Here is a 15,195-nt window from a genome sequence, read left to right as displayed (position 1 = left end):
TGTATTTTATTTTACTTTATAAGTTTTAGTAAGGCCTTGTAATAAATGAGACTTCAGTACACAGAAAGCTGTATGCACATCCATAACATGGTAACTTAATCTTTGATCCACTTGATGTGCGATCCATCTTGTCTGTAATTTCTCTTGAAATATAAGACAATATCATTCTAAAGATATCCGAGATGCGAATTAGAAAATTTTAAAAATATCTTTATAAGATTTTGATTGGATTAGAATACCACAATTTTTGCCATTTTGGATCCTCCCTCCACCCCCTCCAAAAATAAAATATAAAAACAAAATTAAATTTTGGCTTTATTTGTTGATGGATTGTCAAATTTTCAGGATATCTTAGCATACAAGCAACATTTCTAAACAACTTATTTTTACGAAAGGAAAAACATTTTTGCCATAAAATTGACATTCCTTGAGATATTTTTAAAATGTACAAAGATTTTATCACCACCCTTGGAGACCTTTAGAGCGAATGTTGCTTTTATTAGGATCCTGCAAAATAAACTCACAATTCATGAAAAAAACTCAGATATAGATTAGGTGGATTAAGAGTAAATAGACGTTTTGAGAGAAATGAATTCTAAAGTTTATAGTTGAAGAATACCTTAACTAAGATGAGGATCACTTTGAATATAAATATGATTGCCGCTGTGCGAAAATCGGTGGTAGAACTTTGCAATAAGTATCGATCCAGATCAGCTTGAGAATATGTGCAGTCTGATCAATATCCATACTGTTGGCCTACAATTACTGAAATTGATAACAGTGTGGATGTGCACTAATCTGGATCCTTGATAGTCACAGAGCGAAAATGTTTTTCTGTCAAAAATACATACAATGCAGGTACTCTGACAATGACCAGTGTTACAAAATTATTAACATACGTTTGCAAGGTATGGTAAACAATTTATAACCAAATATATTTTGCAGAAGGGAGTAAATTATTGCAACACCCTTGAACTGATAGAGAAAATCAACATTCTTCTAGCATTCTTGCAAATATCTTTTACTTATTTTCACTTTACCGGTTTTCAGTGTCAGATATACACTCTATACCAAACTCATATATATAACTTTGTGGAAAATGAACATGTTGAAAAATTTCACCCGTCTGTGGGCAAGTAGCTTTAATGTAATATTTCTTCCTGTGTCCACATTTTGATGATGTTCTATGTTAAGTCATACACTTCAATTTCATCTTTTTCATTATGGCCGATTAGCATCTTTGTCATTTGACTATTACAACAAATTACCCAGTGATAGACTTTCGTGTATGTAGGATCAAAACTAACAACCTCGCCTATCAGTTCACCATTTAATCCAAACTGGAGCACATTGTTGGAGAAGAATCCACTCACTAGTAGACTTCCTTTGCCTGTAAGATAACTATCATAGGCACCTTGTAAATGCGAACCATTGAATCTTCCAACAACTTTTCCATTGAAGTCCAGTACAATTAGTCCGATAAGGCAGTCAGCAACATAAATCCTTGATACGTCATCACTCACAGCTAGACTGCTGATGCCATAGCACAGCGTCTGTCCTGATTGGTCCTTACTAAACTTCTTCATCTTTCTTCCAGATACACTATATATATACACTGAAGTATTACTGTCGGAAATGTACAGATTGCCATCAGCATATGCTAGACCATAACATTTAAAGTCGGTTATTACCTTGCTTGTTAATTTCATTCTGTTTATTAATGAAACTAATTGAACTTCAAGCTGGTTTGGCAAACATACAGCAGCTTGTTGTTTATTGATGGAGCAAACCTGCCATGGTGTATCCGGTAAATCACAATAATCTGTAATATTAAATGTAGAACTGTCTACATGTTTCAGTTTGTTGTTGCCTCTGTCTGACAGTATTATTGCTCCATCCTCTACAGTACATGCACTGACAATAATACAGTCGTATTTATCAGATTGAATTCTCACACAATATGTCTTGCTTCCTTTGATCTGAATTAGAGCTTCTTTCTTCTGATTATCCACAATACTCATATTTTTAGCATTCATAGACATTCTCTATGCTATATGGCCAAAAACAGTTATACATTCCAATAAGGAATATATTCTTTTGTCAGCATTAAGGTCAGTACCTGGAAACGGTGTTTGTTTGCATTTCTCGTCAGAATTATTGAACTCGTCTGCAAGGTTGGCTTTCTTGACATCAACTTGTGTGTTGGTGCTGTTGTCAGTAGGCTCTAGTTTGTTAAGAGTTGAAGAAGCGCTGGTTTTATTTGTCTCTTACAGCTCCAATCCTTGCTCTATCTCATTTATACGAGTTTCGTACATATGTTCTATAACATCTGCATTTTTTCTCCCTTTTCTCAAGACTGTCATTGATTTCTTATTCATTATTAGATTTTCCAATGTCCTGATTTCAGTAGTCTTTGGGTTTTTTTCTCAATTGAATTTTTCAATGTCTTGATTTCAATAGTCTTTTTTTTCTGATTTGAATTTTGCAAGATCTTCTGTCTGATTTCAACATCTCGTTTTTCTTTTCTTTTTAGTACTTTGCTTATTGTGTCGTGTCGGCGTTCCTCTTTTTGGAGAAAAACATATTTGGAAAATCTGGAAATACAAAAATGCATTTACATTTGTTTGTTCATGGGCAGCTGGCAAAGGTACTGTAGTTAGCTATGTAGCATTTTCCCTTAAATCTATGCGTTGCAGCTGATGATTCTTTACAACTGAATCAGATCATTGCGGTGTAACGTTTCCAATAAGTAGCAAAGTAAAGATATCAGAATTATTGGGCCTCTTTGCCGAGATGACACTACAAGTCAATACTGGTATATGACCTAGTCTAAAGACTTTAAAACAAATCAAAATATACTCACAATTCCAGCTTACACCAGGAATGAAGTAAAAAATGAAATCAACTATTCGATGGATAGGCTAGCTATTGCATTCACCCATTCATTGCTGTCGGCGTCCTGATTTGCTTAAATTTTTTTGTATCTCAGTAAATCCTGATAGGAATAGATTGAAACTTCACACACTTATTGAATGTGATGAACTGGCTTGTAATACACAGGTTTTATAACCCTGTTTTGTTTATTTTCAAAATTATGCTCCTTTTTCGACTCTAGTATTCATTCATTTAACTCTCTGTAGTGACAAGCCTATTGAATAGCCGAGCGTTGTTGTCCCACAACATCTTTTGGTTTTATGTATAATTGTTAATAAAATCTATCCATTGGAATCCCGGTAGATCTACTTATATATTGCTGTTATGTTTGTTAATTAATCTCGGGCGGTAATACGTCGCACAAATAATTTCACTTCGGCTGCGCCCTCGTGAAATTATTATGCCCGACGTATAACCGCCCATCGTGCATAAATAGTGTTAAAGCACTTTTTCGCGATAAATTATTTCGATTCTAATATTCCCCTAATCTAAAACAGTTTAACTGTAGATAAAATATAGAAGCGCTCTTTCTTGGTCGCAGCAAAAACTTTGACGTCACCGCACGTTAACGTGACGTCATTCTATCGTAAGAGTGTTCTAACAGAGACAAACATACTAGAATAGCAAATATATACTGTACTTGGTTGAATGAAGTCATTTATCAATTAATTTATTAATAACAATTTTGTAAAAGATGATATGTACGTAAAATTATATACACAAGTATAACATGTATACTGGCTTGCTATTCATAAACAAACAAGAAATTTTCCGCTGTTGCACTTTTTCAAATATAAGGAAACATTTTCTGGATTATATTTTTTTAAATCTGAATTTAGTTATAACTGCATTTAGAGCATATCTTACCTATGATCTACCGCCATGCATGTGTCACAGCCAACATCATCATGTTTTTAACAGTAAGTGTCTTTCAAATGGGGCTATGTCTGTCACACCTTTCTGTAGGTAGTTGTCCATTACTTAGAATCCTGTTTCCTCTTAGTGACGGAATTAACCTTTGCACAGGTCAAACAATAATAATCTTAACAGTTCCTACAGTTTTGTCTGCTTTATATTTCATACAAACAGTTTATGCATAAAAAATCAAACGTTTCTTCAGACTTTGTGCCAGATGTCATTATAATTTGGTTTGAATTATTACTAGATCTAGCTCTAAAAATATGTTTATTTGTAATTCAGTTGTCTGTTGTAACAAATATCTTTAGTGTTCAATCTAATTGATAATTGTTTAAACAATATCTTAATGATTTCAATATAGTTAGTACAATGAACTTTGATTTAACTTGTGATAGAACAAATGTTAAGGAGATATCAGTAAAGCATATTTAAAATTCGGTATAGGCCTAGATCTACAGATATTCTTATTTGAATTTAAAAAATATGTTTAACCATACATTCAAAATGTTATCTATATACTTGTTATCAAGTCAACATTTACACACACACACGTGTACACAAAAAATGAAAATGTCATTTGACATCAAGATTGTATATAGCTTTTAACAGGTATATTTTCAGGTTCAATGGTAAAATTAAAACACTTTTTATCACTTAGTGACGAAAATTGTTACAAAATGTTATGTTTCCCCTTTTCTGTTTTTGATTTATAATTTATAATTTATTTATTTATTTATGTCTCATTCATTTACAAACACATAAAATTACACACAGACTAAAACAATTGTAAATGACCGTTCTAAATAGAACTATAAGAGACAATATACATACTCACATTTAAAAACATACCATATAACTTATAAATTCATATTAACTTAATTAAGAATTAAAATATAAAATCATGTGTACTATATTTAATATCATTTATGAATAAAATTCCTCTGGTATGACACTAAATAAAAGTTGACAATGACCAAGTGACTACATGAATACATCTATGGATGTTGTATGAGTACACGAGTGCATGAATGTTGAGTAACTGACCGGGTGAGTACATGAATGTACGGATGTTGAGGTAAGTAGCCGAGTGGGTACATAAATACATGTGAAGATGATGAGTAGATGACCAAATGAGTACATGAGTGTAAGGATGTTGAGTGAGTACATGAATGCACAAATGCTAAGTAACTGATCAAGTGAGTACATGAAAGTACAGATGTTGAGTGAGTACATGAATGCACATATGCTGAGTAACTGACCAAGTGAGTACATAAATGTACGGATGTTTAGGTAGGTGACCGAGTGGGTGCATGAGTACATGTACAGATGTTGAGTAGGTGGATGTTGAGTGAGTACGTGAATGCACTAATGTTGAGTACCTGACCAAGTAAGATTAGAGTGTCATAGCCATATTCCTGATTGGGCATTTGTCGCACGTTTTCATGTTTTCACAAGTCAGACAACGATTGCCATAGTGTTATTTAATTCAATAAAACGACCTCCCTTTATTTAGTAAAATAGGATAAAATTGTAGTATTTGATGCTTCAAATTAATTTTGAAAATCCCTTTTAATTCTCGATGGTACTTTTAAACAATTATTCGTCACTAAGAGAACACGGGATTATGCATATGGGAAAATTAGACCCATCGATTTTTCACACGAGTGAAAATATTTTATACAGCGCAAAGAAGGAGCCCTTTACTTTATTTAAATTCATGGAAAAAGTATTATAGGTATTTTAGCTTTGCAAACGATGTGATAATATTCAATGCATTGTCTTTCTTATGGATATTTTATTTTAAAAAATGAATTTTAAAGAAAATGGTCTTTTTTGCGTATACTTTATGTCTGTCTATCTACAGTTAGAAATATAGTAAAATATGTATAATTTGCTGAAATTTCTTCTGTTTAACAAAGAATAAATAGATTCTTATGTGTGCTTAAAGACCTTTGCAAACGACTTAGTAATCTATATTCATTTAGCTATTGTTTCATACTAATTTCAGTTATCTAGGTGAAGAAGAAAATGGTCTTTTTTAAGCATTTTGCGGATGAGTATAGTTTTTTTTTCCTTATCGGAAAGACTCGAACATTCCCGTATGTTTCCGTCAATTCTTACGGAAAAGACTGATATCATCTCACCCGCTAAACAGCACACATGTACGGATTTATAAATTACTGGACGCTCCATAATATGATTTGTTTACAGCCAATAATCTATTTTAAACAGCTTGAGGATCGAAGTTCAAAATTTAAAACAGAAATGTTGAAATTTAAAGCGGCATATTTTGGGCAAGTTAGAAGCAGAAAATAAAAATTCAAATTTTGAAAGGATGATGTTGAATTTCGCTTACATTGAATTTCGCATTCGGAAATCGAAATTAAAATAAAAAGAATTCGTCGAATTGCGAGGCAGAATTGAAATTAGATCCAGCAGGATGACCGAAATTCAAATATTTTGAGGGGAGCGGTCGTCCAGTGAATAATGTGTCGGCCGCTCAACCCAGGGGTCGTGGGTTCGAGCATCTGTGAAAGGGGTCACGACCATGACTTCTCATATGACACCAGTACTGAGTTTTCCCGGAAGCTGGCTGTTTAAAAGATAGTTTCATATTCAATACCAGTTTTAAATTCGATTGCTTTGAAAATTCGAGCATGCTTGAAATATAATACCGAGAATAATCTATTTAGATTTTTAACAAGGAGCTGTGTTCAATAAACGCTTGATGCCCTCCCCCCCCCCCCCCCCCCCCCCCCCCCCCCTCCCGGTGGCATCCTTGTCGATACAAAGCAACCTAAGTCCGAAACGAGGTCAAGGTCAATGTCAAACTGAGGTCAGGTGATGTCTGAAGATGAGGAATTGTCACGGTATAGGACTTTAATATTAAAACGGGGAGAAAATGTGTAGGCGGCCGGGTAGCTCAGTCGGTAGAGCATCTGAACGGTATTCTGAGGGCCCGGGTTCTAGTCCCGGTCTGGTTGCACATTTTTCTCACCCTGTGACATTTGTAGCCCAACATGGGACCGTGACAGCATTACACTGGTTAGTCTCCGACGTTTGTAATTGCTTATATATAAAGTACCCGCTGAAATTCGAGGACGAATTTCAAAATGGTGGGGAAATATGTCACGGTATAGGACTTGAATATTAAAACGGGGAGAAAATGTGTAGGCGGCCGGGTAGCTCAGTCGGTAGAGCATCGGAATGGTATTCTGAGGCCCCGGGTTCGAGTCCCGGTCTGGCTGCACATTTTTCTCACCCTGTGACAGAATGGTCACAGGTTACATCAGCATTAGTATCAAGTCATTCTAGTAAGGGGTATTGATGCTGGACGAAACGGTCCCATTTGGTTAACCTCGTACGGATGGACGAACGAACGGACGGATGAACAATCACTATATGCCTCCCGCATCAGTAGATGCCGGGGGCATAAAAATTTGAATTTCGATATATCCGATCTTGCACGATTTTTAATCTTTGAATCTTGAGCAGATCGCAGTTTCAGTATTATACTGAAATTCAGCTTTTCAAAATTTGAAGTACGATTTTCGAGATGGCTCGACACTAATTGCTTGCTCGATATTTGACTTTTTCATTTCAATATCAATCTTGGAACAGGCTGTTCATTCAATACGAGATCGAAATTTGGCTTTTGGAATATTATAAATTTCGATCATTGAGCTGGCCCGAATTTAAAAGCTATTTTGCACTTTGACGTTTTTCGATCTTCAGGTGTAGCTTAGGATCAAAATTCGATAAGTTATGAAGTTGAATTTCGATCTTCGAGCTGGCATAAGATTCTAAGCTAGTTGGACACCGCTGACGACATAATAATAAATGTGCAGTTATTTGATTACATAAAAAACTACTTAAAATCTTTATTTCATAATCATGAACATCAAAGAAAGTATTATAAAAGCGAGTTTCCATCTGATTGTAAGAAAGTAGAAATTACTTTTGGAAAGTCATTGTTTGGTTTTATAATAATGTGTTTGTTGAGAATACCGTTATAAATGGTATTCTGATTAATCCACCAACAGCCATTTAGGTTTCTATTTTCTAATCTATCTTTGCAATCACTGTAAATTAGACTTGACAATATCCCTAAATCCATATGATCAAAAGTATTAATGTAACAATACATTGGCGAAGAAGGGTTAGACATCGGCCTGAAATACGGAGTAGGCCGAAAACTAGCGAACAGTCTCGACAGCCGATTTACCTGGCCAAACGTATTATCGGCTTTTGTGGTGATTTTCACGAAGGATCTAATTTTCCCATATGAGTAATGGACAGTTTCCATCTGGAACCCGCAAGTACCTACAGGAAGATATGACAGACACAGTCACCATTTGATAGACATGTGCTGTTAACACCGTGATGGTGTTGGGTGTGACACATGTATGGCAGTAGATCATAGGTAAGATATACTCTAAATGCAGTTGTTTAAAAAAATATAAACCAAGAGGATTGCTTCCTGTATTAGAAAAGTGCAGTTGCGGAATGTTTATAAACTGCATGCTATCAAAAATGTTTAAATTCTTGTGTGCATTTCTTCTCTTATAAGAGTTGTTGATACAGGACTTCTTTCAGTCGAGTATGTTGTAAATTTGCTTGCAGCTGATCGTCTTGGAATTTATTAAACATCACAGCAGCAGTCTTCAAGTGCCGTGCGTCAAAAGGAAAGATTTTATTAGCAATAAATAATATATGAAAATAATTTCAAAATACTTGACTTTTCTCCTGTTGAATACTGGAGACTGATGTGATTTTGTTTCGTTTGGTTTTAAAGTTCAGGTCACTTGTCGACTTTTGGCGAAAAACTCAAAATTGGCCTTCCAGGCATTCTTTCAGGCACGTGTGGGTGCCTCGAGAAAACCAGCATTAATCTGCAAGCCATCATGATGACTTCCCCATGTCATGACCCGCTCTAGCAAGGTTCGGGCTGAAAGGAGTGAGGGATCAGTGACCTTAACTACTCGGCAAATGGAGGCCTCTAGGGTAATATTTTTTCTACTTTCTGTAAACATTACACCGCAATGATCTGAATCAGTTGTAAACTAAACAGGCCTAGAAATATTCACCAGCTGCAGTGTACAGATTTAAGGAAATATGTTATATAGTTAGCTGTGCAATACCTTGGCAAGTTGGCCATGAACAACCAATATACAACTCATTTTTGTATTTCTAGATCGTGTGAAGATATTTTCTACAGATCAAAATTTCTCCAGCTCAACAAACGCCGACACAACAAAAAAAAAATACTGAAAATACTGGATACTACAATCATTTGAAAGGACTCTAAAAGAGCATCATTCAAAAATTCAAACGAGGAAAAAAAACGATAATATTTAAATCAAGAACCAAACATTGAAATGAAAAAAAATGTCAAGGAATTTAGAAAAGAATCAATGATGGGCTTGGCAAGCGGGAGAAAACAGTGTAGAAAATATAGAAGATATTAAAGTACAAAGCCCTAATAAAATAGATGAAGCAAGGGATGAAACTATTAGAGACAAATAAAGCCAACGCTTCATCTCTTAAAATACAGAGCCTACTGGGAACAACACCACACACAAGTTAATGTCAAGTCAAGTCAGCTGACAATCCTGCGAGCGAGTTCAATAAATTTGTAGAGAAATGCAAACAACAGAACCTTTCCCAGATGCTGACGTTAATGGTACAAAAAGAATATTGTTTCGTTTGGAAGGTATAAATATTTTTGGCCATGCATCATCGAGACTTTCAGACAGAGACAAGGACAAGCTGAAACACGTAGAAAGTTCCACATTTACCTTCAAAGACAATTGTAGTCTACCTGATCTAAACCATGGCAAGTAAATTGAAGTTTAGTAAGAGTAAGTACCTTTAGAGGAGATATCATTTGAAGAAAAATGTGGACAGACGGACGATGGGCGGACAACTGACTGTGAACGACCACAATAGCACACCCCGAGCATCTTGTGCTCCGGTGACCTCAGTAACTATTGACTGATGTCTGTACACAGACCATATAAACTCCTTATGTCAGAACGACTGTTTTGACATTCTTGTGAACTTAATAACTGAGGAATGTTTAGGGTTAGAATGATAATTCATTGTGCATTCGAACACATAAAATAGTTTGTCACTAGGTATAAAGAAATGTTCGATACTGCGTAATTACCCAGACTTCATCTTATCAATTAAATCAAAGTCAATGTTCCTATTAAATTATGACACCTCGAAACAGTAATATGTAAAAATGTAACGCTTTAGTTACAATGGGCATTTAAATATTTAAGACAGGATCAATGAATTGCTTGAAACATAATTTATCATAATGTAAACGAATGTCAAATAGGAATAATCTCTAAAAGAAATGGCATCTGGAGGTGGTATAAACACGGACATTCCTTCTGATGAAGCATTTGAAAGATGTGAAAGACACAAGCACCATTTTATAGACATGTACTGTCAAAATCACGATGATGTTGGGTGTGGCACATGTATAGCAGAAAATCATAGGTAAGATACTCATTAACATTGCCTCAATTTTATAGAATTGAACTATCAAAACCATGATGATGTCTGGTGTGGCGCATGTATGGCAGTAAATTTTAATTAAGATGACTCTAACTTTATATTATCAGAACAGTTTGATAGACAACATAATGTCTGTTCAACATATCTGTTAATGGCGATATTGAAAACTGAGACCAATTTCTGACTGAAAAGCCTAGCGAAAATGTTTTCATGTATCTGAAAAAATGCAATAGCGGGATGTCTGGACATTAAAATGTTTTCCCTTCTTATTTTCTTTTATATTCTTGCAAAAATTTATAATTTTTTAAAGTTTAAATTTAATGCTTGATTTTTATATCTGCTGTAGAAAGGATAGTTACTGAGATTGTTTTATCTTGCTACTAATTAGATATAAAAGGTCTCACAGATGCAAATGAGAATTTTAATAAAAATGTTCAAGGAAACAAATATCAGAGCACAGTTGTTTTGAACAGCGATAAATTGTCAAAACTGCAGAAACATCTTTTTTCCCCTATCTGATTTGACAGCAAGAAACAATAAATGTACAAAATCATTCCTGCATTTCTAGATTATGCAAAGACATTTCATACATACCAGAATTTCTCCGAGACAACAAAAGCGCCGACTCAAGTGAAATTCAACAAATATTAAAATTGACTGCCAAGAGTATGACAGAACGTCATGAAGGCTTCAAACAAGAAAAACAGAGAGTTGTGAAATCAAGAGTCAAGCTATTGGAAAGCGTCAAGAAGTTTAGAAAAGAAATCAATGACAGACTTGATGAACTTGAGAAGAACACAGAGGAAGACATAGAAGAGAAGTACAAAACTCTGATAAATGAGGTAGAAGAAAGAATGCAGTTGTTTGAAACAAGCATAGCCTATATTTCCACAACTTTAAACAAGCTAGAAAGTACTGACAACGCCACACAAAACTTTGTCATTGCGAAGAAAGCAGAAAAACGCGTTGACAAGGTCGCTAAAGTAATAGAGGAAATCAAAGTACAAACACCTTCCCAAAATATTGACTTAACTGCTGACCCACGAATATCTTCATTATTGGAAGAAATAAATGTTTTGGGTACTGCAGATATTCCGAAGGAAGACAGTAGAAAATATTATGTGAAGGTTCAGTCAGATAAAACCGAATGTGATATTGTCAGTGCCTGTACTCTTGATGACGGGACAATATTACTGTCTGACAACGGCAATAACAGGCTGAAACGCTTAGACAGTTCGATATTTACTGTCAGAGACTATTGTGATCTACCTGGACAACCATGGCAAGTTTGTGCCATCAATAAACAGCAAGCTGCTGTATGTTTACCAGATAAGAAAGAAGTTCGTTTCATTTCGCTTACAAACAGAATGAACTTAACAAACAATATAACGACAGACTTTGTGTGTAATGGTTTAGCATATGCTGATGGCAATCTATACATTTCAGATAGTAATACATCAGTGTACATATACACTGTATCTGGGAAACTGTTGGAGCAGTTTACTAAGGACCAATCAGGACAGAATCTGTTCTATGACATCAGCAGTATATCTGTCAGTGTAGATGGTTCAAGGATTTATGTTGCTGACTGGAAAAATGGACTGATTGTACTGGACAATAGTGGAAGAGTAGTTCGAAGATTTAATGATTCACATTTTGGTGCCTGTGACAGTTATATTACAGGGAGAGGAAGCCTGCTGATGTGTGGCCAGTCCTCCAACAATGTGCTTCAGTTTGAACAGAATGGTGAATTGATAGGTGAGGTTGTGAGATCTGATGGTAGACATTTCCATCCTCAGGCAATTTGTTGCAACCAGCAAATGTCAAAGATGGTTATAGGCTGGAATAAAGATGAAATTGATGTGTTTGACTTGATATAATACAACACGATATATAAGCGTACATAGAAATACACTGTACATAATGACACAATAACATTATCGAACTAGAATTACTTGTGTAAATACCGTATATACTTAACACAATTCATCAAAACACAGTTATCAATATATGTTTGAAATGGTTTCCGCGTATCTATTTGTGAATAGAAATTTTCTTTAATATCAAAATATTATACATTGTATTTAAACAGAAGACTTCGGGAAAAATCAGTTTATGACATTTTTGTGATAGTATCGAAAATATTAAAGATTTTTAATTGTTCAACTTGGTTTTTAAATTTGAGATCGACCGAGTTATGTCCCCTACCCCATCCATGTCACAAATCAAATTCCATCACAGTGTTACTTCCCCTTATCAGTACAGTAGATTGTTTGACAATATTCCTGCGCGGAGGTTGACCACAAATGCCAGACAAATTGAAATATTTGAAACTGTATGTGTATTATTTAAATCTAATGATTGTAAATACAATTTTGGTAAGGATATATACACCGTGTCCAACATATACGTCGCATTTACGGTGGGTACGCTTCATACATGGTATATTGTACGCTCCATTACCGGCATTTCCTGTTGATTTTGTCAACATTCCGTATAGTGAGGTAAGAAAAACTACTTATTTTCATTAAAGTTCAACGTGTTCAAAGAAGCGATATATTCAGTACGAGCTACAGATCATTCAAGCCCCCCATGGTAATGTGATTTTGGCCAGTAATTCTCTAGTTTCTTCAAACATTCGAGTAAACTGACGTGTGAATAGAAGTCGGTTTCGAACTCGGACGTTCACTTTCAGGTTCATTTTCTGTCTCTTAAAATCATTCTGTTGACTTTTCATCGGTTTAACGCGAGAATAGTATCACAAGCTACAATTTGAAATATATATCATGGCGTAAATTCATGTTTAAAGGGAGCTTTATGCCAAAATTAGCGATGTACGCCCTATAAAACGGCGCGTCTACAGAAGTACGCCACATAAAAAGGCCGTTATCTTTATCTAAAATGCAACAGTTAATGCCATTATTGTAAGGAATTTCCGGGCAGGATACCTTAACCCCACCACTGCGTACTATGATAAATTCCTAGCAAAAAGTCTCTTTAAAACATTAATTTTAATGTCGAATGTTATCAAATAAACTTGACTAAATATATGAAATAACTGTGTTTGTAGAGTTACATTCACAATTAGATATCATGTATAATAATTTTCAGTCACTTGTCCATAAGCATACCTGGCACTCATTAATCTTCGCCAATATTTTCGGGCGTTTACGTTAGCTTACGAAAGAATCGTATCCTGAAAATAATTACATATGTAGAAAGCACATTACACGATGGCGTAGTGGTGTCTCAGTATTACGCAATGTTATTGGCATTGATATTATTCTTATATTATTTCACGTGCATGTAACATATTTTACGAATTTTAATTGTTTTCATTTGTAGATTTGAGCCGCAACATCAGAAAACAAACATGCAGTGGCTTTGCGACAAGCATGGATACAGATAGTCTACGCATGCGCGCATTCTGGTCAGGATCCATGCTATTCGCTTATGGTTTCTCTAATGCATTGCAATAGGCTTTGGAAGCGAACAGCATGGATCCTGACCAGACTGGGCGGATATGCAAGCTGGTCTGGATCCATGCTGAAAGCCAATAAGTTGGTTTTTTCATAGCGTGGCTCATTTTTACTTTCTGGAATCACTTACAACAGGAAATATGTCTTTCTTTCTTCTTAAATACTTTAAAAGAAAAATCGACAATTTCTTCCACGGTTATCTTGGAAACAAGTGTTTTTCATTCAGGAAATGAACAAGAAATGATGATTATTAGTTTGATCAGATAAGTAGGGGAGAACGCTGTTGAATGTGCCACGGGTTGGTTGTGCCACACGTGACTTATAATATTTATTGAAGAGCTTAGACGTCATTTGCAAATATTTTTAAAACGCCATTTTTTCAAATACTCTTCTCGGAAAGCACAAGAATTGTAAACAAAAGGACAACGAAACTGTGTTTGAAATACCGATTTTGACCGCTATAAGTAATTTTTGACGTATTACACATTTGTGTTCTGACAGTTCGTTATCATGTAGATATATCGACATAAGATATATTATGAAATTCAGCATTTCCCTAAGGTTAAATGCCATGTACTTTCATACTGCTATACCATACTGAAAGGTAATGGTGTACCCCGCACAGTGTACCCCGCATACTGTCGCACCCTACCCCAGACGCGGGTCAGGTTGTGAAGTTACAGGCCATATTCACACTAGCAGTATTCGTTTTGTCCGCACTCTACCTGAAAATACGACATTATGTTACTTGTGAAACACATTTTCAGTTTTTAATTCGTTTTAGGTTCCGACACCGAAGATTACTTTACGAAAATATATAGAATGTTCATGATTCCGAAGTAAAAACTTTAACGGGCAGTTCTATACCGGACTGTTTATACAAAACAAGCATGTTTATTTTATCTTTCGAATAATTAATATTACTGTTATTACATTATGTAGTTTCAAAACCGTTTATAATTGTTAAAAAGTGTAAATAAAATGAAAGAATAGATGCGAGTGAAGACATACGTAATCAGTTGCTATAAATATAACGGTCTTTTTTGTGGCTTGCCGTTTTATGGGGCGTACATCGCTAATTTTGGCATAAAGCTCCCCTAAAACATGAATTTACGCCATGATATATATTTTTATTTGTAACTTATACTATTCTCGCGTTAAACAGATGAAAAATCAACAGAATGATTTTAAGAGACAGAAAATGAACCTGAAAGTGAACGTCCGAGTTCGAAACCGACTTCACACGTCAGTTTACTCGAATGTTTGAAGAAACTAGAGAATTACTGACCAAAATCACACCGTGGGGAGTTTGAATGATCTGCAGCTCGTACTGAAT

General features: G+C 35.1%; 2 protein-coding genes across 2 annotated transcripts; one reads left to right on the top strand and one right to left on the bottom strand.

Moving 5' to 3' along the window:
* On the bottom strand, nt 1–4,058 carry LOC128557806 (uncharacterized). The gene is made up of 2 exons (XM_053546165.1): nt 3,802–4,058; nt 1–2,594 (listed from the first exon to the last, which is right to left on the bottom strand). Exon 2 carries the CDS (start codon nt 2,040–2,042, stop codon nt 1,185–1,187), a length of 858 nt encoding a protein of 285 aa, XP_053402140.1. The 5' UTR covers nt 2,043–2,594; nt 3,802–4,058; the 3' UTR covers nt 1–1,184.
* Nucleotides 4,059–9,034: 4,976 nt separating this feature from the next.
* Nucleotides 9,035–12,546, top strand: LOC128558139 (uncharacterized). Its single transcript, XM_053546998.1, has 2 exons — nt 9,035–10,362; nt 10,949–12,546. The coding sequence occupies exons 1-2, from the start codon at nt 10,217–10,219 to the stop codon at nt 12,258–12,260; spliced, it is 1,458 nt and encodes a 485-aa protein (XP_053402973.1). The 5' UTR covers nt 9,035–10,216; the 3' UTR covers nt 12,261–12,546.
* Nucleotides 12,547–15,195: the final 2,649 nt, after the last annotated feature.

This window comes from Mercenaria mercenaria, chromosome 6 (assembly GCF_021730395.1).
Source record: "Mercenaria mercenaria strain notata chromosome 6, MADL_Memer_1, whole genome shotgun sequence".
NCBI classification, from domain to species: domain Eukaryota; kingdom Metazoa; phylum Mollusca; class Bivalvia; order Venerida; family Veneridae; genus Mercenaria; species Mercenaria mercenaria.
Note: the sequence above shows the minus strand (reverse complement) of the source record. Positions and strands in the feature narration are given on the sequence as shown.